Raw genomic sequence first — 24,269 nt, 5'->3', positions numbered from 1 at the left:
CCAATATATTCTCACATATAGTTTTCTCGATGTGCATAACATCTAAATTGTGTCATAGCATCAAGGTAGACCAGTATGATAATTAAAAAAAAAATACTTTTTTTTTTGTCCAATTCAACTCCACTGCTTGTCGTTTTCTCTTTCGAACCCTTGAATCTTTTCCAAATCTGCTTTCTGAAATATCCCCAACTGGGCGATAATATCATTCCCAGTCAACTCTGGCGGTGATGCCCTGCGCTCAACCCTTCCATCAAACATCGCTCTATTTGTACACCATCTATGATCATGTGGTAAATAACGACGATGTCGCATAAAACATAATTTCCTACCATGACTCAACCATTGAAACTGTGTATCTTTATTGCAAACAGGATAAGCCATTTTACCTTTTGTGCTCCATCCAGACAAATTTTCATATGCAGGAAAATCATTTATTATCCACATCACTGCAACATGCATATTGAACTCCCCCGATGAGGCTGCATCATATGTACTAACACCCTGATCCTACAACTCTTTCAACTCTGCAATCAGTGGTTGCAGATATACATCTAATTCATTCCCTGGTGACCTTGGCCCTGGTATCAATAGAGTCATCATAAAATATGAATCCTTTATACACTTCCAAGGTGGCAAGTTATAAGGCATTAATATGACAGACCAAGTACTATGAGAAGTGCTCATGTTGCCAAATGGATTAAAACCATCCGTTGCTAAACCAAGATGTACATTGCGAGGTTCTTCAGCAAACCATGGATACTCGAAGTCAAATTTCTTCCATTGTAAGGAATCTGCAGGATGTGAGAGAAAGCTTTCATTTTGGACTCTTTCTGTTTGATGCCAAGACATATCTTTAGCAGTCAACCACGGCGTAAACAATCTTTGAAGTCGAAGAATCAACGGAAAATATCTTAACACTTTATGGGGTACATTACGTTTATCGGATGTCCATCTTGACTCATGACACATTGGGCATGAGTCTAATTCTGTATATTGCTGCCAGTAGAGAACGCAATTATTTTTACAAGTGTGGATGATATTATAATCAAATCCTAGCCTTTACTTCAATTGCTTCGCTTCATAAAAATTACGGGGTACTATGTTATCCTGAGGAAGAGCCTCTTTAAATAATTCTAGCAACATGTCGATGGCCTTGGCAGAAATATGACAAATAGACTTAATATGAAACAACCTCACCGTAAAAGACAACTTGCTATGACGAGTGCAACCCTCGTACAACTCTCTTTGTGCATCCTCCCACAGTCTTGCAAAATTATCATTAATCTCAAATGATTGTGTAGATGTTCCTTCTTCATCTCTCATCTCAAATATTCCTGCCCTCAGATTGCCTAACATCTCAGTCATATCCTCTCCATTATCACCACTGTCATCACGATCATTTACATTAATGTCGTCTATGTCGATGTCGTTACCCTCCTCCATTTGATTGGTCTGACTGCTAAATCTAACTCCTTTGGAAAATGGTTCTCCATGTAAGACCCAATGTGAGTATTCAGGATCAATTTCATTTACAAATAAATGATCCTCCACTACCACCAAGTTATAAGAATTAAGATTTTTGCACTTCTTGCACGGACATCTTATAATTCCTCGACTGTCAACACTTATGTGAGCAAATTCTATAAAAAACTTCACCCCTTGTGCATACTCCTTATAGTCTCGCCCAAGTCTATCTCCCAGTAGCATCCAACTTTTATCCATTGTATTTCTGTTACTTGTCGGATGTCTATCAAACAATATAAAATTTATAGGATAAACACTATAAAAAAAATTCAACTTTTACAAGGTAGTTGATCCTATCCCATTCAAGAGACTATTATCTATATCGCATATATACTCAGTTCTAAACTCTAATGTTAGTACAAATTTTGGCATCATTTCCCTAATATTCTCCAAGTATGCTAGTCATGAGAAGTCGTCAACCCTATTAATGGGCCGAGAAACTTACAGACCACATACCTGAAGAATGTAAGGAATCGCTGAACCAAAATTTTAATTGACTAACACAAGAGTTTAAACTGAATATATCTACTGTATAGATAATAGAATCTTAAACTGTCTATTTTGGACAATTCAAGAGTTGTACCCAAATATTTTTTAAGAGAAAATTTGGCCACAACTCTCGAACGGGTTTAAGGTTTAAGTACATATAAAAATAACTCTAAAATTTAAAACTATCTAACTCATAATACAATTATACAATGAAATCACATTCTAAATCACAAATACATTGCAACATTACATTCCTAATTAATCACCAATTGCTACATTCTAATTTAATTTTAGTGCATAATATTTTTTAATTATACTATATTATTTTTTAATTACATTTTTTATAAGCTTTATATATTAATTTAACTATTAACAATTCTATGTTAAATCTATATTTTAAGTTTCTAATTTAATTTTATTGCATAACATGTTGTAATTATACTATATTATTTTTTAATTAAATTTGTTATAAGTTTTATACATTAATTTAACTATTAACAATTGCTATGTTATATTTATATTTTAAATTTTAAACTTAATTTTAGTACATAATATTTTTTAATTATACTATATTATTTTTTAATTACATTTTTTATAAGTTTGATACATTAATTTAACTATTAACAATTGCTATGTTATATCTATATTTTAAGTTTCTAATTTAATTTTATATAAACTATATTGTAATTATATTATATTAATCTATATTTTTATATTTTATTCATTTATAATTTTTGTTATATTTGGATTCTGTTCAAACAATATTCTACTCCTACAGGATCCCATTCGAACTAACGTTATAGCGTTTGAACTGGACAAACCCAGATTCCAGACACGAAATAGAGAAAACATTTGCTATAAAACATAATTTTCACAATCACAATCTCATAAGATGTATATTGCCAGATTGCCTATTTTAAATGGGATTGCACAAACACAAATATAAAACATGCATCTTAACATAATTAATTAAAAACTATAAATTATCAAAAATCTAAAAATTATAAATATTACCTAAAATTTAAGCAATTCAAACAAAAGTATCAATCCACAATACTTACATAAGCAGAAAACACATTATGAGAAAAACCTAAATCATATGCAATAAACTAACATTAATGAAACTCGAAATACATAAAAACATGGAAAAAAAAACATACATGTTGTTCGAACCTCTCCTCTCTCTCTCAAGAATCCCTTCTCTCACTAAGTCTGTGAGTATCTCTCTTTCCACAACATTTTCATACACAAAATCACAAAGCCGTGCTCTGCCTCCTATTAAACATTCATCAACTGTGAAAATGAATGGGAGATTCAGGTATATGAATCTGTAAAGTCCCGTTCGAACACGAAAATTTCGAGTAGGCGCCAATTATGCCGCTATTTATTTCACGTTCGAACGTGTCATTTTGTTGTTTGAACTAACAAATCAGAATATTCTTTGGCATATTCTTCAAATGTAGACCACATCAAAGGGTAATTTCGTAACATTGTTTCTTGCAGAGCGTTCGAGTGACGAATTTTGACATTCGAATAAATTAACATTCAGAGTATTTAGAGTGAAATTTTCTTCCAAACACATTCCACGATATAACACCGTTCGAATCTTATGTTTTTGGGTTCGAACCAATCACAAAATATTTTAATATTATATACTATATAATAACTATATATTTTACCAACTATTTTATATTATAATTGATAATATATAATGTACTACAAGTCTAATAGTTAATATAATACTTATACTATATACTAACTATTAATATGTAGTACTTATTAATATATATATACTTTTGGTTTTCTAATTTTGCACTATATATTATATAACTTACTATCTTGTGATATAATCTATAATAACTATAGTTATAGTAACTTATAATAGTAATTGGTAACTAGTAACTAGCTACTATAGTTATGATAACTTGTGTAGTTATCATAACTTATAATACTTGCATTGAAGTAGCTATAGTAACTATTTTAACTATAGTACTTATGATAACTTGTATAATTATCAAAATTTATAATACTTACACTGTAGTAGCTATATAACTAATAGCTACTATATATATATAGTAACTATATAATACTTACATTGTAGTAGCTATATAACTAATATCCAATATATCTATATTTATATTATTTATACTAATTATATTAATTTGTATAGTTATCATAACTTATAATAGCTATAGCTATATAGTAACTATATATAATACTTACACTGTAGTAGCTATATAACGTATAACTACTATAGTTAATAACTACTATAGCCGTATAGTAACTATATATAATACTTACATTGCAGTTATATAACTAGTAACTATAGTTAGTGTTATAATATTATATAAACTATAGGAGTATAGTTATCATAACTTATATATAGGACCTATATAATTCAGCCATTGTAATTATACTAAGTACTTAGAGCATTGGCATTGGACTCATCAAATGAGTTCAATCTTCAAAATTTAATGAATTCATATTTAAAATCATTGCATTGGATTTACCAAACATTAAAATCTGAAACTTTGACAAATTGTGCATTCCAATTCATCTTCAAATTTGAAGAGTCACTATTCACACTCTATAACTATTATTTTATTTATTTAAATTATTGTTTCCTAATTTTGAGCCACAATATATTTAAGTTGGGAAACAATAATTTAAGTATCAAATTAAATTATTAATTAACATATAGTTAGTATAATTGTAAAATATGAAAAAAATAAATTAAAAATATTATTATTAAAAAAACCATATTATATTATTATTTTGATGAATCCAATGGCTAATTCAATGTGGGGTTTTGAGTTTATGAAAAATATGTACTTTTTACCAAATTTTGAAGATGAAAATGATGAATCCAATGTTAATGCTCTTAGTATGTACTTAGTATAATAGAAACAATATATTTAAAAATAATATACTAACTATATTAATTAAAAGTATTATAATACTATTATTAGTTTCATTTTATACTTTTTATACTTTGTAATATTATTATTATTATATATTATTATTAGTAATATAATTATTAATATATTAATATAATAATCGTTCGAACGGATATTTATCCAATTCTAACGAGACACCATGGTCATTATAGACCTAGTCTGAATATAATGAAACAAAACTCTCTCATTCGAACCATCAACCACCGAGAGCCTCCGAGTTCACCCCTTAACTCCACCGCGAAAACTGCCGTAGGAACCCCACATTTGAACTTCTAAGAGGTATGGGTCAACTCTCCACCTCTATTGTTTAGTTTTTTGCACGAATGAGATGTGTTTGGGGGGTATGGATTTCGAATCCGAAATCCACCCATTTTGGTATATTTCGTGGAAATAACATCAAAATAATTGGTAGAAATGATTGGGCTTCACTCCTTAATCATTTCTACAGATTAAAACAAAAGATAACATCTAGATAGGAAGTTTTTTAGTTCGAGACTGAGTCGACTCAGCCATGGCTGTTTGGCTTCTTCCGTTCAAACAAACTCTAGTCCGTTCGAACTCCTAGTTGCCAAACATCATTATTTCTGTTCGAACAAAATAAGTTCGTTCGAATGAACAAAGAAACTCTATTCGAATGAACAGAACAATCCATTCGAATAGATTAGCCTAGCCAAAGTAGTGGAACAATAGCTCATACTTTGGAGACAAGGTCTACACTTGTCGAGATTCCAGTCATTTTGTCTGACTTCTCCGATCTTTCATGAGAGGGACGGAGCATACAGTCCATCTTCACCGAGCGGGGATGGATACCGATCTGTGAGCAGCGGGGGGAATGCATATCCAGATATGGTCGGTGAGTTCTACTGTGCCATGGGAGAACTTAGCGCTGATGCTCTGTTCTACACCATATCAGTCCGGGGAGTGAGTATTAATTTCTCTCCCCGCATTATTGCTGAGTTCCTTGACATTCCCTGTATAGTCGACGCATATCCTGCAGCGGCTGCACCATCTGATTCCGACACACCAGCCGCATCCTCCACGCTAGCCCCTATTGTAGATTCGGATGCTACTTTGGATGGTAGTGAGGATCTACTTGATGATGGTCTAACAGACGATCAGGTGCCTCAGCTAGTGCGAGACCCATCGGCTCCTCCATATGATGGAAGCAAGGTGATCCGACAGGCCGATTGTATAGGATTTTTTAGAATGCTTAATTTGATTGTTGGTTATAACATCGATCAGAAAAAATACAAGACTGATTTCGGGATCGATCGAGCCAGATTTTTTGCGGATAGCACGGGGGGATCCCATTGATCTGGCATTGTATTTATTCCTCCGCATTTGATCGGAGTCACGCTTTTCCAGTAGAGGTAGTCTACCATTTGTACTGCTGATATCTAACCTCCTACTCCGATCGGGGGTTACAGTGTCGGCCACTGAGTGGAGGTCGTCACAGATGGGGCCCCCTTAGCAAGATCACATTCAGCAAGAGCCAGGAGCACTTGCGGAAGACTACACCAGAACAGCCTAGTGATCCTCCAACAGATCCAGCTTCTAGTAGTGCCGCCGCTGTTGAGAGACAGCCTCCTGGAGTTACTTTGGATCAGGTATGAATTCTGTTTGTGGAGTTCGTTGAGCCCATCATGGAGAAGCTTAGGGATCTGGAAGGATCTATTATTGCAAGAGGATGTTGATATACTAAGGAATCAATAATTATGATTGTTTTAGTTATTATTTTACTTTTTTATGTTGTATTGAATAATATATATTTGAGATGTAATTAATGTATGGTTTTTATTTCTCATGTTTACTACTTTTTTTTTTTTAATTTTACTTGCCGTTTATGATAATATAAAAAATGATACTATCTTTAAAGTTATATTTATATAAATTTAACATAAAAGAAATCATTATAAAGTTTTGAAGTTAATTACATAAAAGTAATTTATGAATTTATAAATATTTTAACTCACTGCAAATCATAATATATAATATATATACATTTTTATATTTTGAAAATGATAAAAAATTAATGGAAAAATATTTATTACTTTAATGGAAAAATATATGCACAAATCTATACTAATAAAAAAATTAATTGAATCTCTATCCGTTCGAACAAAGAAATTTAAGTTCGAACGGTTATTAACTTACCCCGGGGAAAATAATTTAATTTCCTGTCAATATTATTATTCGAACAGATTATATACTGTTCAAATGGACATTAATTCCATGTTCGAATATATTTTGTTCCGTTCGAACGGTTTTCCTTTTTTGAGACGATTTTGTTCTTCACAAAATATCTTGTTCGAACTGATATTTCTCCGTTCGAACGAATTTAATAGCTCAGGCATTTCGGAATGTCGTCTCCAAAAATGACTTTTAGGAACAAGATTTATTTCGTCCCTAAAAGTCAAATTTCTTGTAGTGATGGATGATGGAGATTAAATTTAGGAAGATATTTCCCTTACGTAACAAATCAATGACTATGATTAAAGGAGCTTTATACTTTAAATAAATAAAATAGTAAAACTAAGGGTAATGTTGTAAAATCATATAATTATACCCTTCCCTAATTTTAATAAGTCTCATTTAAATAAAAGTATACTCATCTTAAAATAAAATAATTAAAATTCTTTATTTTAAAATGCATAAAAAAGTATTTCATTTAAAGAATTAATAAGAAATGACGTAAAAGAACATTATTTGTTAAATATTGAAGGAAAGAAATTGAACGGCGTCGCATTGAGATCTCGACGCGCGAACTCTCTTCTATAGTTCTATAGTAAGGGATGTAACATGATTAAAAAAATGAATTCTAGGTACTTAATGTACAAATTAATATGTACTTGTGACGCGTTGCCTGATCACAATATATATGCATCTTTCACGACTTAATTTACACGATGATCATAAAGAGGTGTCATGCATTGCATGGTCTGCCACAAACCAATCAGTCAGCATTTTGAACTAATCATTTTGTTAAACTTGTATTAAACAAATTTAGCAAAATGATCAATTTGTAAAATTTGTATTAAACTATGGCGTATTTTAAATTAATCCTTTTGTTTTCTAATCTATCCAAACATGTAATTATTATACTTTACTAACATATCATTATCCAAAGATATTATATTTGTTAAAATTTGTTAGATAATTTATTAATCAATTTTCTTTTGTAAAAAATATAAAATAGGCAAACGTCACTTGGACGTTGCTCTATTACTAGTGTGTGTGTGTATATATGAAAAGGAACCTTTGAGCTGTTCCTGCATTATTTTAGCCCCACTATTGGAGGTGTCCCTGTTGCCAGCTTTTTAAAATATCCTTCCATTTTTCTCACACCAGATACAGTATACTCCATCAAACTAATCTGAATCAGCCACTAAAGGAAGGCTTTTACAAAGATCAATGGGCAAGGTGGGAAAAATTGGTGGCCAATTAATGTTCAATGTTTTCCACTCTGCCTGATCCAGAACATAGGAAGAAGCACTTCATCTCTTGAATAATCCCATATAATTTGAGAAATCACTACTAAGGGAACTCAACTAAGAAAGCTTAATACAGATCTAGGCAATACCTACTAAGTTTAAGATCATATTCCTCCATGACCAAGATCAGTAAGTACCTGAAAAGCGGCTTCTCTAGAGAAATATCTCATCTAACCAAACCAAACTAGCTAATTGGTCACTATTGGTGCAAATGATCCATACATATTTCAGCATATATATAAGTCGTCTTACCCCCACATGACTTCCAAGCTTCCAACATCCAACGCGCGTGAACTACTGATCATGCTGCATGAGTTCTGTCGGTGATCACCAGTACTTGTTTATTTTTCCAATCAAATGGTTAAGAATGACTCACAGTTCTGCTGGTCTTGCATGAGGCCAATAGAATCAATGATCAAGTCTCTTAACATTTCCTATTTCTTGCAGCTAGCAGATTGAAATTAATGTCTACCATGTTGGAATTTATGCCGGCATAGTACTTGATTTGTACTCCTTTGTTGAATACTCAATTCATAACAAGTACATTTTTCCTTTTGCGCGAAATATCGGAATCAAGTTATCCTCAAACCAATTTACTTTTTAATGTTATCACCTTCCTTTGGTTGTTGCTGGAGGTGCCGGCTTTCGCGAATCAAAATTGACGTGTCAAAAATGATATTTTGATTATATTGTTCATATTTTAATGTGGAATTCAGTATTAAGTAATCTAGGGAAAAGATCGAAGTACAGGATAATGCTAAACTAAGGTGTAGCCACTACTTGATATGGATTAACTTGACCGTAAACAATCAAAGTGGGGCAAGTGTTCGGCCTAATGCATAATTAGACACCTGTTTGACCTGTATGGTTCTAGCTATTCATCCATGCTTTATGCTCAACTACAATTGGTCTTCTCAAGCCCCACAACTACAATTCTCCTCTCTGCACTAGCTTACTGTGGCCAAATTAAAGCTTATGGGACCATTTACTATAAGAAAAACGGATATTTGTGAACGTTTTTTTACGACGAAAATGATTATTTGTGACGAAAACAGACTCATTTTAACTGTAATAATCATTCGCTAAAAATAACTGGTCGAAAATAAGCATTTTCTTGTAGCGATATATATTTCTATGCCAAAGCAAGAGGGTATATTGTATTCATGAACTTTTCAATTCTCCCATTGATTTATTATGACATCAAGTTTAGTCCATTTTTAACATTATCCAAGGACGCATGCAAAAGTTGGGTCAAAGTTGAAACACATTAATTGAATGACTTTCTTTTGGGGTTTGGTCCAATCCAATGACGCGGTTGAAAATATGTTGAAAATTCAGAGGAATCAGGACTATATATACCCCTATTCCTATCTAAGAATGGAACAGGATCTCAACTTACCACTTTTAAGCAAGCAGCTGCCTCTTGAAAGTATTCACAGTTTCTTTCCAAGTCTCGAAAACCAGGCCCTCCCCAGCCTCCTTATCTCTCTGTCCCTCGATTTTCCTTATCCCTAATGGAAGCAAAAAAAATTGTACCCCTAAAGCCACCCACTTTTGGAAATGTAATCACTGTTCTCAGCATTGATGGCGGAGGAATAAGAGGGCTTATCCCAGGAACCATCCTTGATTTCCTAGAATCTGAGTTTCAGGTTAGATATATACAGTAATATATATAATGTTTCATGCCTAGAGAATCCTCCATCCAAGCATGCAGGCTGTATATATATGTATAAGCAGAAAGTTTCAGCATGCATGTAATCTTATGTCATTTACACTGAATTGTTTGTGAATGGTGCAGAAGCTGGACGGGGAAGATGCAAGAATCGCAGATTATTTTGATTTGATTGCAGGAACAAGCACAGGCGGCCTTGTAACTGCCATGATAACTGCTCCAAATGAAAAGAACAGACCTCTCTTTGCTGCTAAGGATATCAAGGACTTCTACTTGAACCATTCCCCTAAAATATTCCCACAAAACAAGTAAATTTAGAACTCATTTGAGATGAAACAGTACCTTTCATGAGGACAAAGCTTTCCACAAAACTGTACTTTTTCCATTCATTTTAGTTACCAAAACGAGTTATGTACTTTTTCCAAAATTGCAGTTTTCCGCTATTTTCACTTACTGCAAAGATCTTCAAAGCCCTTTCCGGACCCAAATACGATGGGAAGTATCTGCATAACCTTGTTAGGGAAAAACTTGGAAGTACAAGAATGCATCAGACTTTGACTAATGTTGTCATCCCAACATTTGATCTCAAGCGACTGCAGCCAACCGTCTTCTCTAGCTATGAGGTTGAATATCATCTTCTCTTCAAATAGAATCATCAAGACTGATTATTAGAGGCTTCTAGCTGTTCTTATCCTCTCAATTAGGAAGTGATTGCAATCGATGGAATATTAAGATTCACTTTGGTTTCCTTCTATTATGCACCAGGTAAAAAAAAACCCAAGCTTAGATGCCCTACTCTCAGATGTATGCATTGCAACCTCAGCTGCACCAACTTATCTTCCACCTTATTACTTCGAAACCAAAGACCAAGAAGGGAACGTCAGAGAATTCAACCTTACAGATGGTGGGGTTGCTGCTAATAATCCGGTATCTTTCAAGCTGTTTCAGATCCTACCTGATACCAATAATAGTAATTTTAGCATGTTTTTTTCCCAGTGAAAAATATAATGCAAAGTACTGGTGTTCACCTGCTAAATTGGTGTCTTTTCCAGGCTTTACTTGCCCTTGGTGAAGTGACAAAGGAGATCCTTAGAAGAAGTCCCGACTTCTTCCCTATAAAACCAATGGACTATGGCCGGTTTTTGGTCATATCATTAGGAACTGGCTCAAATAAAGACGAAGAGAAATACAAGGCTCGTGATGCAGCCAAGTGGGGCATACTAGATTGGTTAACCAGAGGTGGTTCCACCCCAATAATTGACGTATTTTCTCAAGCAAGTGCAGATATGGTTGACGTCCATCTCTCTGAGGTTTTCCAAGCCCTTCATTCTGAGGAAAGCTATCTGCGGATTCAGGTATATCATGTTTATTCAAATCCATATTTCCATGACGAGTAGGCATGTTTTTATGCACTCGATTAACATGGACATTGGGCATGTTTAATATTTGAATCAAAATAATGCAGGACGATACATTGAGTGGGGTAGTATCTTCTGTGGACGTTGCCACAAAGAAGAACTTGGATGATCTTGTCAAAGTTGGAGAAGAATTGCTGAAACAACGGGTCTCTAGGGTGAATCTGGATACTGGCCTCTTTGAACCTACAAATAGCGAAACAAATGCAGAGGCTCTCGCAAGGTATATTGCATGAGATGAAAATGATTTCACATTTTCAAATTTTTTATCTAATCATTACAATTTTTCCAAACTCTAAAACAAAACACAAAAAATAATACTATTTTTTCAAATTTTCAAACAAAAATTACCTTAGAAAATTATATTCGAATAATTTTTTAATTTTATAATATTTTCATTCAATTTTTTTTTCTCTCATTTTTCAAAACTCAATAAAATATATTAACTCAAACTATTTTACTACTATTAACAGATATATTGATAAAATATTCTAAATATCCAAAAGGGCTGAGAGTGCGCGAAATTTATACATTCTAAAACTGTATGTAGCTAACATTACTCTTTTATATATATTGAACTTTTTTTTCTTTGGAGTTTTTTTTTTTTACATTAAGATATATATTAATAATGGAAAGCATAAAATATGTCTTCGCTGCAGGTTTGCACAGCTTCTTTCCCAAGAGAGGCATCTTCGCCATGCTAGGTCTCCCGTTGGAAAAGTTAAAAGTCAAGATAATCACAAATGATGATGTAACTTTTTAATAGGGTTTTGGCTTCCCTGTTCCTCTCGTTTCTGGCCTCCCAATCAAACTTTCATAGTGTCAACGTGCATGCTTACCAAACCAGCAGTGGATTGTTCTTTGATCACCTACCATTACATGCAAATTCTATAATAAATATTATGAAGGAACTTAAATATATTCTAATTATGACCAAAATAATGTATTCGCTGCTGCATGGAAAGGATGCCACGTTAGCAAAAAAAACTTGGCTATTATATATAAAAAATAAAAACTGATTTATGTACAATTACTTTTGCGTATACTACTAACACACTCCACTAATGTGATTGGCTACGTTATTTTTTTAATATAAAATTACTGTTTTGACTAATCACATCAGTGGAGTGCACGTATAAAGAGTAGGCAAAAATAATTGCATGTAGTAGAACTTATATATATAAAAATAGATCATCATGACACGGTTTTAAGATCTACATGTATATTACACATCTCTCTTCGAATTATTGAAAGTGTTTCCAATTTTATCCATGAGCGGCACTGAATATGCTAGCTACCTGCATGTACTCATGAGTCATGAGCTCTTTAACTTCCAAATTAAGAAAATATCAAATGTCGTTTTCTATCATCAACTTGCATGAAACCAGCTTATTTATATATACGACGTTAAAGGATAGGAACAGTTTGTGGGGGTGTGAATCATGAAAACGATTTCGATTATAATAAATATTTAGGAGTTCAAGAGCCAATAATCAATGCGACCGTCGCATTCGATTTCAAGATCAGTACTGCCGATCAAGTTGTTGATCAGTATACTTATGGGTTTCTTGTGGCGCCCCCAATCCCCCTTATAAAAATACACAGGGATCGAGACGCCAGGATGGTGACAACACGGTCACACATCCCAACGAAGTGCCAGTGTGTGTACATGCAACAGTGTACAAATATAATAACGCAGCGGATAGTCAACTAAGTACCAGAATTTAAATACAAATATTTAACACAATTTATCTTTAAAAATTATACAGTCATCCCAAATATATTACAAAAGGTAAATACAGTAATTGATAAAAACATAGCTCACTGAACAGGAGCAATCCCGGATCACTCCTCCACCGGAGCCAAACTAAGGCTCGTCATCATCGACTGCATCAAAATCTGCGATACCATGAAATGGTACCACAGGTAAGTATAAACCAAACAACTCTCGGGATAAAAATACATTAATGCGACCAACAATATAGCAAAATACAGTTAACCATAAAATACCATTTTTTCCCAGAAAAATGATTATTTCCAACACACGCCAAAAATCCCATTTTGGCCCCAAATATCCGTAACACATTTTCCCATAAAATGATTCACACAAAAAATCCAGTTATCGGACACTGTAGGCGGGAATCGCAGGCGGGACTCTACCACCGTCCCTGCTTACCACCATCCCTACCGCGTGCACCGTAGGCGGGAATCACAGGCGGGACACAACCACCATCCCTGCTTACCACCATCCCTAACGCGTGCACCGTAGGCGGGAATCACAGGCGGGACTCTACCACCATCCCTGCTTACCACCATCCCTACAGTTCCTTTACACACAATAAATACTTAACAGAGCACTGTAGGCGGGAATCACAGGCGGGACACAACCACCATCCCTGCTTACCACCATCCCTACAGTCTCTTTCCTTTTACTCACATGAAAATCCAAATCCAATAAATACATAAACATGTATGCAATACACGAAAACCCAGTTTTCTTTACAAACATGATCATGCATGCAATATGCGATGTACGTAAACAAGTCATAACCAACAACCACAATTCACAATGCAAACAAACACAACTCCGTCCACAATCCATCCAACCCCCGAAACTCCTCGGACTCAGTCCGGCAAAACAACCCAATTCACAGATAATATGCGTTAGTGCAAAAATATATTTAAATCACGAAAGTTCTTTAAGGAAAATACTTACAGTGCAATACAATAATTTCCGGAGGATCTCGAAGTTGCAAGTGGTGATTTCTGAGCAACACCACAGTGTAAAATACACTGTGGCCGTGGGTCACAATTACCAACTTTTCAACGAGGACAAACGAAGACCCAAGATTGATAGGGTAGGGCCTAGGGAGGTCGGTGAAGCCAATGGTGGTGGTGGTTTGCCGTGGGTGGCGGCGGAATGGGCGGTAGAAGACCAAAATGCCCAAATCGGAAATGTAGTTGGTGGAGCTTCACCGGTGACGGATCGGAGGTGGGGTTGGGTCCAATGGGTTGCCAAGAGGTCGGGGATGAAGTGGTAGGAAGATGGTGGCCAATGGTGGTGCGACGGCGGCGCTACGGCGGAAGGAGTGCCGCGGCTTCGAAGAGCTACTGGTGGTTAACGGCGGCACGGATGGAGGTGAGATTGGTGGGGTGAGGTCGCCGGCGGCTGGGGAAGCTAATGGGCTGGGCGGTGAGGGCCACCGCCGGCTCACGGCGGCGCTGGCGTGAAGGTGGGCCGCGGCTTCGTGGGGGGCGTGTGGGCTACCGGCGGCGAGGTAGGGGCTGAGGTTTGGGAGGTGAGGTCGCCGGAGGGAGGGGGAGTTGGTCGGCTGGGCGGTGTCGCGCACGGCGGCGCGACGGCGGCGGGCTGGGCTGTGAGGAAGAACGGACGGAGAGAGAGGGAGGGAGAGGGAGTGCGCGGGAAGGAGAGGAAATAAAGAAGAAAAAGAAAAGAAAGAAAAGAAAAAGGAAGGAAAGAAAAAATGGAGGAAAAAAAATGAGGTCCAATCCTCATAACTTGGGTCACAAAAAAGATCCAACGGAGACGATTTTAAAACCACAAGTTAAATAAAATAATTTAAACGTAATGGTAAAGTCAAATTGAAATAATTAAATCCCACAGTAATTAATTTAGATATTAAAAGCAATTTAAATGCATAACAATAAATAAATATTTAGAAAGCACATAAAATTAATTTTCACCAAATTAAAATCATAGAAATAAACTTACTAAAAATTCAACCAATTTTAAAATAAGAGGATAAATTTTTGAATAATCAAAAATAATCCTTCAGTAAAAATACACTGAAATACGGGGTGTTACATCCTCCCCCCCTTAAAATAAAATTTCGTCCTCGAAATTTGTAGGGCCAACCATCACTCTAAAGCAGGATACCAAATACGACCAGAACACTCTTAAGAAAATCACACAACCTCCAACACCCAACGGGCATGGATACAACTTGCATAACTTTCCAAAACCCAAGAATAAACCACACATGGCATCCATTACGAAAGGTAAGATTAGACTCATACCTGCCGTAACTCCAGCGTCCTGAGTCCCTGGAATCTCGTCGCCAGCACTACCAGGAGTCACTGCATACACCCGAGCCTGAACTAGTTGCCTCTGATTAGTCCTACCACCGCGATGACCACCCTGATTTCCTTGGGTCCAATTAGGGCACTCACGAGCAAAGTGTCCTGTCTGACCACACTCAAAGCACTGGTTCCAACCCTGACGACACTCGCCCTCGTGGGCTCTATTACATCTACCACAAACTGGAGCTCGGCCCCCAATACGTATACCGGAAGCTGCCTGCGCTCTGGCCCCGATCCTTTGCACAAACTTCTGTGGCGACCCGGAGCTGCTCCCTTCACCATCAACGTTCAGTCGCTTCTTACCCGGAGGGGAACCTACCACAGCACCTCGCTCTCGCTCAGCAATTGAGGCCACATTGACCAACCTCTGAAAGTTCTGGATTTCCAAGCATGCGACCTGCCTGCGGATTTGAGGGCGCAACCCTTCTTGGAAACGTTCAGCCCGCATCTCTTCCGTAGCAATGAGGTGAGGAGCAAACCGCCCAAGCTCCATAAATTTCCTTGCATACTGCTCGACAGTCATGTCTCCTTGAACCAAATTATTGAAATCCCGAGCCAATTGCCGTCTCACCGAAACAGGAAAGAATCGATCATCAAATTCTTTCTTAAAACGCTGCCAAGACACAGCAGCCAAGGATCCCAACTCCATCTCTAAAAGTGACCGCTTGGTCTCCCACCAATTCGCCGCTTCACCTTGCAGCATATAACTCCCATATAATACCCTCTGGGCCTCAGTGCATCCACAGACTTCAAACGTTCTTTCCAGATCTTGAATCCACCTTCTAGCCCGTAATGGATCCTCTTCACCAGAAAAAGCAGGGGTCCTATGCGCTAAGAAGCGCTCATAGGTGCACCCGGCCTGCATCGCCCTGAACTGCTCTCCTTGCTGTGGACGAAAATTCTGCTGAAGAAACTCCGTCATCCTATTCAACGCCCTCGCCATGGCATAATTTCCATCACCCCTCGGTAATTCATCCTCGGGCTCATTAGCTTGCCTTCTTGGTCGTACCATTTTCCTGCCATAGCGTAACCCTTAACCCCACTATCAGCTTAAAACAAACTAAAAAAATATAATTATAGTAAAATAAATTAAAATACAACCATATCACATAAAATAAAATAAAATAAAACCAACAAAATAAAATATCATAAGATAAAAGGAATAAAACAAATGAAATAGTACACAAGAAAATAATTAAAACAAGAAAAATTGCCTGCCATATAATAAAATAACTAAATAAACTAAAATAACAAAAATAAGATAAATAACAAACAATTAACGTACAATTAAAATAAATAAATTAAATTAAAATAATGTACTCCCAACAAAACAATTTCAAATCAAATTTTAAAATTTTCTGGTACTACACCTATGGGACATGTGGTTTTACCCAGAGCCGAACTGCTCTGATACCACCTGTGGCGCCCCCAATCCCCCTTATAAAAATACACAGGGATCGAGACGCCAGGATGGTGACAACACGGTCACACATCCCAACGAAGTGCCAGTGTGTGTACATGCAACAGTGTACAAATATAATAACGCAGCGGATAGTCAACTAAGTACCAGAATTTAAATACAAATATTTAACACAATTTATCTTTAAAAATTATACAGTCATCCCAAATATATTACAAAAGGTAAATACAGTAATTGATAAAAACATAGCTCACTGAACAGGAGCAATCCCGGATCACTCCTCCACCGGAGCCAAACTAAGGCTCGTCATCATCGACTGCATCAAAATCTGCGATACCATGAAATGGTACCACAGGTAAGTATAAACCAAACAACTCTCGGGATAAAAATACATTAATGCGACCAACAATATAGCAAAATACAGTTAACCATAAAATACCATTTTTTCCCAGAAAAATGATTATTTCCAACACACGCCAAAAATCCCATTTTGGCCCCAAATATCCGTAACACATTTTCCCATAAAATGATTCACACAAAAAATCCAGTTATCGGACACTGTAGGCGGGAATCGCAGGCGGGACTCTACCACCGTCCCTGCTTACCACCATCCCTACCGCGTGCACCGTAGGCGGGAATCACAGGCGGGACACAACCACCATCCCTGCTTACCACCATCCCTAACGCGTGCACCGTAGGCGGGAATCACAGGCGGGACTCTACCACCATCCCTGCTTACCACCATCCCTACAGTTCCTTTACACACAATAAATACTTAACAGAGCACTGTAGGCGGGAATCACAGGCGGGACACAACCACCATCCCTGCTTACCACCATCCCTACAGTCTCTTTCCTTTTACTCACATGAAAATCCAAATCCAATAAATACATAAACATGTATGCAATACACGAAAACCCAGTTTTCTTTACAAACATGATCATGCATGCAATATGCGATGTACGTAAACAAGTCATAACCAACAACCACAATTCACAATGCAAACAAACACAACTCCGTCCACAATCCATCCAACCCCCGAAACTCCTCGGACTCAGTCCGGCAAAACAACCCAATTCACAGATAATATGCGTTAGTGCAAAAATATATTTAAATCACGAAAGTTCTTTAAGGAAAATACTTACAGTGCAATACAATAATTTCCGGAGGATCTCGAAGTTGCAAGTGGTGATTTCTGAGCAACACCACAGTGTAAAATACACTGTGGCCGTGGGTCACAATTACCAACTTTTCAACGAGGACAAACGAAGACCCAAGATTGATAGGGTAGGGCCTAGGGAGGTCGGTGAAGCCAATGGTGGTGGTGGTTTGCCGTGGGTGGCGGCGGAATGGGCGGTAGAAGACCAAAATGCCCAAATCGGAAATGTAGTTGGTGGAGCTTCACCGGTGACGGATCGGAGGTGGGGTTGGGTCCAATGGGTTGCCAAGAGGTCGGGGATGAAGTGGTAGGAAGATGGTGGCCAATGGTGGTGCGACGGCGGCGCTACGGCGGAAGGAGTGCCGCGGCTTCGAAGAGCTACTGGTGGTTAACGGCGGCACGGATGGAGGTGAGATTGGTGGGGTGAGGTCGCCGGCGGCTGGGGAAGCTAATGGGCTGGGCGGTGAGGGCCACCGCCGGCTCACGGCGGCGCTGGCGTGAAGGTGGGCCGCGGCTTCGTGGGGGGCGTGTGGGCTACCGGCGGCGAGGTAGGGGCTGAGGTTTGGGAGGTGAGGTCGCCGGAGGGAGGGGGAGTTGGTCGGCTGGGCGGTGTCGCGCACGGCGGCGCGACGGCGGCGGGCTGGGCTGTGAGGAAGAACGGACGGAGAGAGAGGGAGGGAGAGGGAGTGCGCGGGAAGGAGAGGAAATAAAGAAGAAAAAGAAAAGAAAGAAAAGAAAAAGGAAGGAAAGAAAAAATGGAGGAAAAAAAATGAGGTCCAATCCTCATAACTTGGGTCACAAAAAAGATCCAACGGAGACGATTTTAAAACCACAAGTTAAATAAAATAATTTAAACGTAATGGTAAAGTCAAATTGAAATAATTAAATCCCACAGTAATTAATTTAGATATTAAAAGCAATTTAAATGCATAACAATAAATAAATATTTAGAAAGCACATAAAATTAATTTTCACCAAATTAAAATCATAGAAATAAACTTACTAAAAATTCAACCAATTTTAAAATAAGAGGATAAATTTTTGAATAATCAAAAATAATCCTTCAGTAAAAATACACTGAAATACGGGGTGTTACATTTCTCTTTTCCACAACAACTAAATAGTATATATTACAGTACCTGTCATTGGACCTACTAAAATTAAATGCAGATTACTGAAAGCTAAGAGGGGGAAAAAAACAAAAAAAATAAGTTAAATCTTATTATAAATTATTGCTGGATTGATAATTACAGTAAGAAAAAATCTATTCATCATCAATTTTTTGATCATCCTCTCATAATTCTATGAAGTGGCATTAAATGATAGGTTCACAAGTAAAATATAATATATAGTCTCCAATCATCTAATGCCATATCATAAGATGATGAGAGATTGATGAGTAGCATTACTCTTAGAGTACTAATGATAGATATAATCGGTGTACAAATCTCGTCCCATTTCTTTTGAAAAGAGTACGGTCTATATATTATGAAAAAGTTGATATTTTTTAAGTGGGTCTTATATTTCTCTTATTTTTTTTAAGAGAGTGCCCAGTGCTTGTATATATACTCTATGATTGTATAAATCATTTTCCTTATGGCTAAATTATATAATTTTTAATATATTAATGCATTTTACCTTTATAATTTAACAACCTCAATTTTCACTAAATAAATTGAAAACTCAGAATTAATTAATTATATTTTCCAAGTAATTGACTAGTGTAAAAAAAATGACTTAGCATATTAAATTTTTATGTAACAAAAGTACACTTGAATGACATTTCTTGACATAATTTCTTTAAAGATTTTGTAGAATTAAATATTTTTTATTTAACATATGGAATGATTAATTTTGTATTCTACATGAAATATATTTTAATTCTATAATATGTATGCAGGTAATTATATATATTAATCTAACACAACCAAAGGGTGATCATCAAGTTTCTCAAAATCAAACTGAAAGCTCAAAAGTCTCCTTATTAAACTTTCAGTCTCAATCTATAGTTATATCTTACCTTCACCATTATTAATATACATATATATATATTTTTATAAGTATGTATATATATATATATATATATATATATATAAGAGCACGAATTGATCAACTTTCATATGACCACAACAATGTATTCAGCCAAAACACAATCATGCATGACGAAAATAGTGTTGGGGAGATCGAACTTCCATGGAAAGGATGCCACGTTAGGAAAAAAAAAAAAAAAAAAAATAGAAAACAAAACAAAACAAACAAACAAACAAACTTGGCTATTATACGTACATAAAAATAGACGTCGATCGTGAGATCTACATGCGTGTTTCACATCTCTCTTCGAATTATTAAATGTGTTTTCTATGGATGGATTCTAAATTATGTCCGGCATCAGTTTCTAATTTTATCCATGAGTGCTGGAGATGGAATATGCTAGCTGTACTTCCAAAGAAACTATCAATGACGTTTTCTATCATCAACTTGAAACCTTGCACGTTTTTTCTTTTTTTGATGGATGAAACCTTATTATACGTTAAAGAATAGGAAAAGTTTGTGGGGATGTGAACCATGAAAACGATTTCTATTATATATAAATCTTTAGTCTTATCCGTTTGGATAGTGAAAGTGTTTTATCTCATCTCATCATTACAATTTTTTTAAATTCTCACACAAAATATAATAAACAATTTAATTTTTTCAAATCATAAAAAAATAATAATATTAAAAATAATATTTCAACAATATGTTATTTAATTTTTATTTCGACTCAACTCATCTCAACTCTCTAACTAATTAACGGCACATACTTCAAGAGCCAATAATCAATGCGACCAATATTGCATTCTATTTCAAGAGGACTACCGATCAAATTGCTTGTTGATCAGTATATGGGTTTCCCTTTTCAGTTTTCAACAACAACCAAATAATATTGCACCTGTCATAGGACCTACTTATAAAGGAGGAAAAAAAAATTAAATCTTATTACACTACAACACAATTTATCTTTTGTGACAGAGGAAATCGTCACCAAAAATTGTCAAAACATCAGTAAAGATATTTGGTGACAGTTTGAAACCGTCACCACGACCGTTACCTAATATGCGTCACAGAAAAAATTTAGTGACAGTTTACTGTTGAACCGTCACTAAAAATATTTTTAGTCACGGTTGGAGGTGTTCTGTTTGGTTGAACGTTCGAACGTTCCCTTTTTTGTGACAGTTGAGAACTGTCACCGAAAGTAACGTTCGAACATCCAATTGAATGTTCGAACAGCAACCCGACCGATTGGTGTTCGAATGAGAGAAATTGATGTTCATTGATTATAGTTCGAACGCATCATATTTACGTTCGAACGTTTATGCTTCTGAACGTTAATTATGATATACGTTCGAATTTTCGTTTGAACGTTAACGGACCAATGTTCAAACGTAATGGGTTTAACGTTCGGACGTTAATTTGAATGTAAACAAAGGAGCGTTCGAATGCAAGTGGTACGTTTGGAGGTTTGTTCGAACGTTAATCGTTTAATGATTCGAACGTTTGTTCGTTTGAAGGTCAATACGTTCGAACGCAGAGGCATGCGTTCGAATGTTACTATACAATTTTATGTATTCACGTTCGAACGTTGGTTCGAATGTTTTTAATTTACATTCGAATGTATAGATCAGAAATACTAATTTCATAAAATTTAAAAACATACAAATTGTATCATATTACATACCATCAATTAACAACTAACAATGTCTTATAAAATTTTAAAATTAGATATTAAAACTAGCCACCACTACTAATAAAATTTATTTCTTCTTTTTTCCTCATCCACCGCGATTCTATTGCAATGACATAACACGCTCCATTTACACCATCATCTCCTGTTGCATTTACTCTTGGACTTCATTGCGTATTCTTTCCTCCCGGTCTCTCTGTTGGTCCTGCAAACAAGACTGTCGTTTTAAAAGAGACTCTAACTTTTGTTGTCTCGACCACATATACTCATTCTCACGCCGTGTAGCATCTAAATGTTTGGTAAGATTATTAATTTATGAAGTCGATGAGATTGAGGAGGATGAATATCTATACTTGATAGATCCTCCCAAACCTCTTGTCATACTAGACTGCGGCCAGAGCACTTGCGTGAATATGTCTATGTCACTAGTGGAGGATTGCTTAGAAGCCGACTGTATCTCCATCATTTTTTCATACAATTTGAAAGGTAATGATCGTTAATAAATAACGTATTAAAAGAAATAGAAATAAAAAATAAATTATTCACATATTGTATAATTTATTTAACAAAATTAACATTGCTTACATAATTATCTGCAGCGACAGGATCCATCCACTCATTATACTCATTAGTGTGAGCAGCAACATAGACATAAATGAGGGAAAAGTTTTCAGGATCATCACATTTCTAACAAAGCGATATTAGCAATTTTAAAAAGATAATGTTAGTACTGAAATAAAAGAATATCATAAAAATAAATGAATTCTATAATTTTTTAATTACCATTTTTTTAGTAAGATGGTGGAATGACCTTGAACCAGCATGATGGTGGACAGTCAGAGTGGAACTATTATGTGCATATGTAGAACTCAAGTGCTACAAAATATATTAAGAATGTTAATTGTAATATATATTGTAACACCCCGTATTTTAGTATATTTTTATTGAATGATTATTTTTAATAATTCAAAAATTTATTCTCTTGTTTTAAATTTATTGGATATTTTTAGATGGTTTATTTTATGATCTTTAAATTGTGAAAATTAATTTGAGATGTTTTCTTAATATTTATTATTGTGATGCATTTAAATTGTTCTTCTTTTAAATTAATTGATTGTAGGATTTAAATATTTTATTTTCATTTTATCATTACGTTTAAATTATTTTAATTGAGATGCTGTTTTGAAATTATTTTCGTTGGATCATTTTTGTGACCCAAGATGTGGAAATTGGACTTCATTGTTTTCCCTCCATTTTTCTTTTTCCCTTTTCTTTTCTTTTTCTCTTTCTTTTCTCTCCTCTTTCTCTCTCTCTTCCCACGCGGCCTTTCTCCCTTCTCTCCCCGCCCATTTCTCTCTTCTCCCAGCCCAGCCGCTGCGCACCGCCGTGTGCCGCATCGCCCTTGCCGTTCGCTCCCCCACCGGCCGGCGACCATTCCCTGTAAATCCCAGCCCCTCTCTCGCCATTGTTAGCCTCCACGAACCACCCAAAGCAGCGGCATTCTCTTCGTTCTGGTGCCGCCGTCGCACCACCTCCGGCCAGCATTTCTTCACCACTTCATCCTCGACCTCTTAGCAACCCATTGGACCCAACCCGAGCTCCGATCCGTCACCGGTGAAGCCTATTTATCTCCATCTCTGATTTCGACATTTTTGGCCTAAAACCACCATTTGCGCCGCCACCCACGGCCAACCACCACCACCACTAGCTTCACCGACATCCCTAAGCCCTACCCTACCAATTTCGGGTCTTAGTTTGTCCCCATTCAAAAGTGGGTTTTTGAGACCCAAGGCCACAATGCATTTTGCATTGTTCTGCAGCTGTGTTGCCACTTCTTGCAGCTCCGTGATTCTTCGAAAATTATTATATAGCATTGTAAGTATTTTCCCAAATAACTTTCGTGATTTAAATGTATTTTTGCACTAACTCATTTTATCTGTGAACTGGTTGGTTATGCCGGACTGAATCCCAGAAGTTCGAGGGTCGGATGGATTGTGGATGGAGTTGTTGTGTGTTTGGTTTGCACTGTTGGTTGTTGTTATGGCGTTGTTCATGTACATGGCATATTGCACGCATAATCATATTTGTAAATGAAACTGGGTTTTCGTGTATACACATTCATGTTCATGTGTTTATTGAAAACTGAGTTTTCATGTGTTTATTTGAAAATTAAATTTTTATGTGAAATGATTCTGAGTGTGTTTGAAACGACTGGATTGACTGGTTTGAGAAAAAGGAAAAGAGACTGTAGGGATGGTGGTAAGCAGGGATGGTGGTAGAGTCCCGCCTGTGATTCTCAAGTATGGTGCATGCGATA

At 36.1% G+C, this 24,269-nt stretch overlaps 1 protein-coding gene and 1 long non-coding RNA gene across 2 annotated transcripts; both read left to right on the top strand.

Moving 5' to 3' along the window:
• The first annotated feature begins 7,525 nt into the window (after positions 1–7,525).
• On the top strand, positions 7,526–7,881 carry LOC121244508. The gene is made up of 2 exons (XR_005936442.1): positions 7,526–7,572; positions 7,631–7,881. It is a non-coding gene; the product is annotated as an uncharacterized LOC121244508 (long non-coding RNA).
• Positions 7,882–9,826: 1,945 nt separating this feature from the next.
• Positions 9,827–12,417, top strand: LOC121244506 (patatin-like protein 2). Its single transcript, XM_041142603.1, has 7 exons — positions 9,827–10,110; positions 10,260–10,441; positions 10,567–10,756; positions 10,899–11,060; positions 11,186–11,488; positions 11,599–11,771; positions 12,208–12,417. The coding sequence occupies exons 1-7, from the start codon at positions 9,976–9,978 to the stop codon at positions 12,293–12,295; spliced, it is 1,233 nt and encodes a 410-aa protein (XP_040998537.1). The 5' UTR covers positions 9,827–9,975; the 3' UTR covers positions 12,296–12,417.
• The last annotated feature ends 11,852 nt before the right edge of the window (positions 12,418–24,269 follow it).

This window comes from Juglans microcarpa x Juglans regia, chromosome 8S (genome assembly GCF_004785595.1).
Source record: "Juglans microcarpa x Juglans regia isolate MS1-56 chromosome 8S, Jm3101_v1.0, whole genome shotgun sequence".
NCBI lineage: Eukaryota > Viridiplantae > Streptophyta > Magnoliopsida > Fagales > Juglandaceae > Juglans > Juglans microcarpa x Juglans regia.
This window is presented reverse-complemented; position numbering and strand designations above follow the sequence as displayed.

Excerpts from the sequence above, each read along its gene's own strand:
- LOC121244506 (XM_041142603.1), top strand. The coding sequence starts at position 9,976 with ATGGAAGCAAAAAAAATTGTACCCCTAAAGCCACCCACTTTTGGAAAT. Across the intron at positions 10,442-10,566 it reads AAAATATTCCCACAAAACAA|TTTTCCGCTATTTTCACTTA; the intron begins GTAAATTTAGAA and ends CCAAAATTGCAG. Across the intron at positions 11,772-12,207 it reads AATGCAGAGGCTCTCGCAAG|GTTTGCACAGCTTCTTTCCC; the intron begins GTATATTGCATG and ends TCTTCGCTGCAG.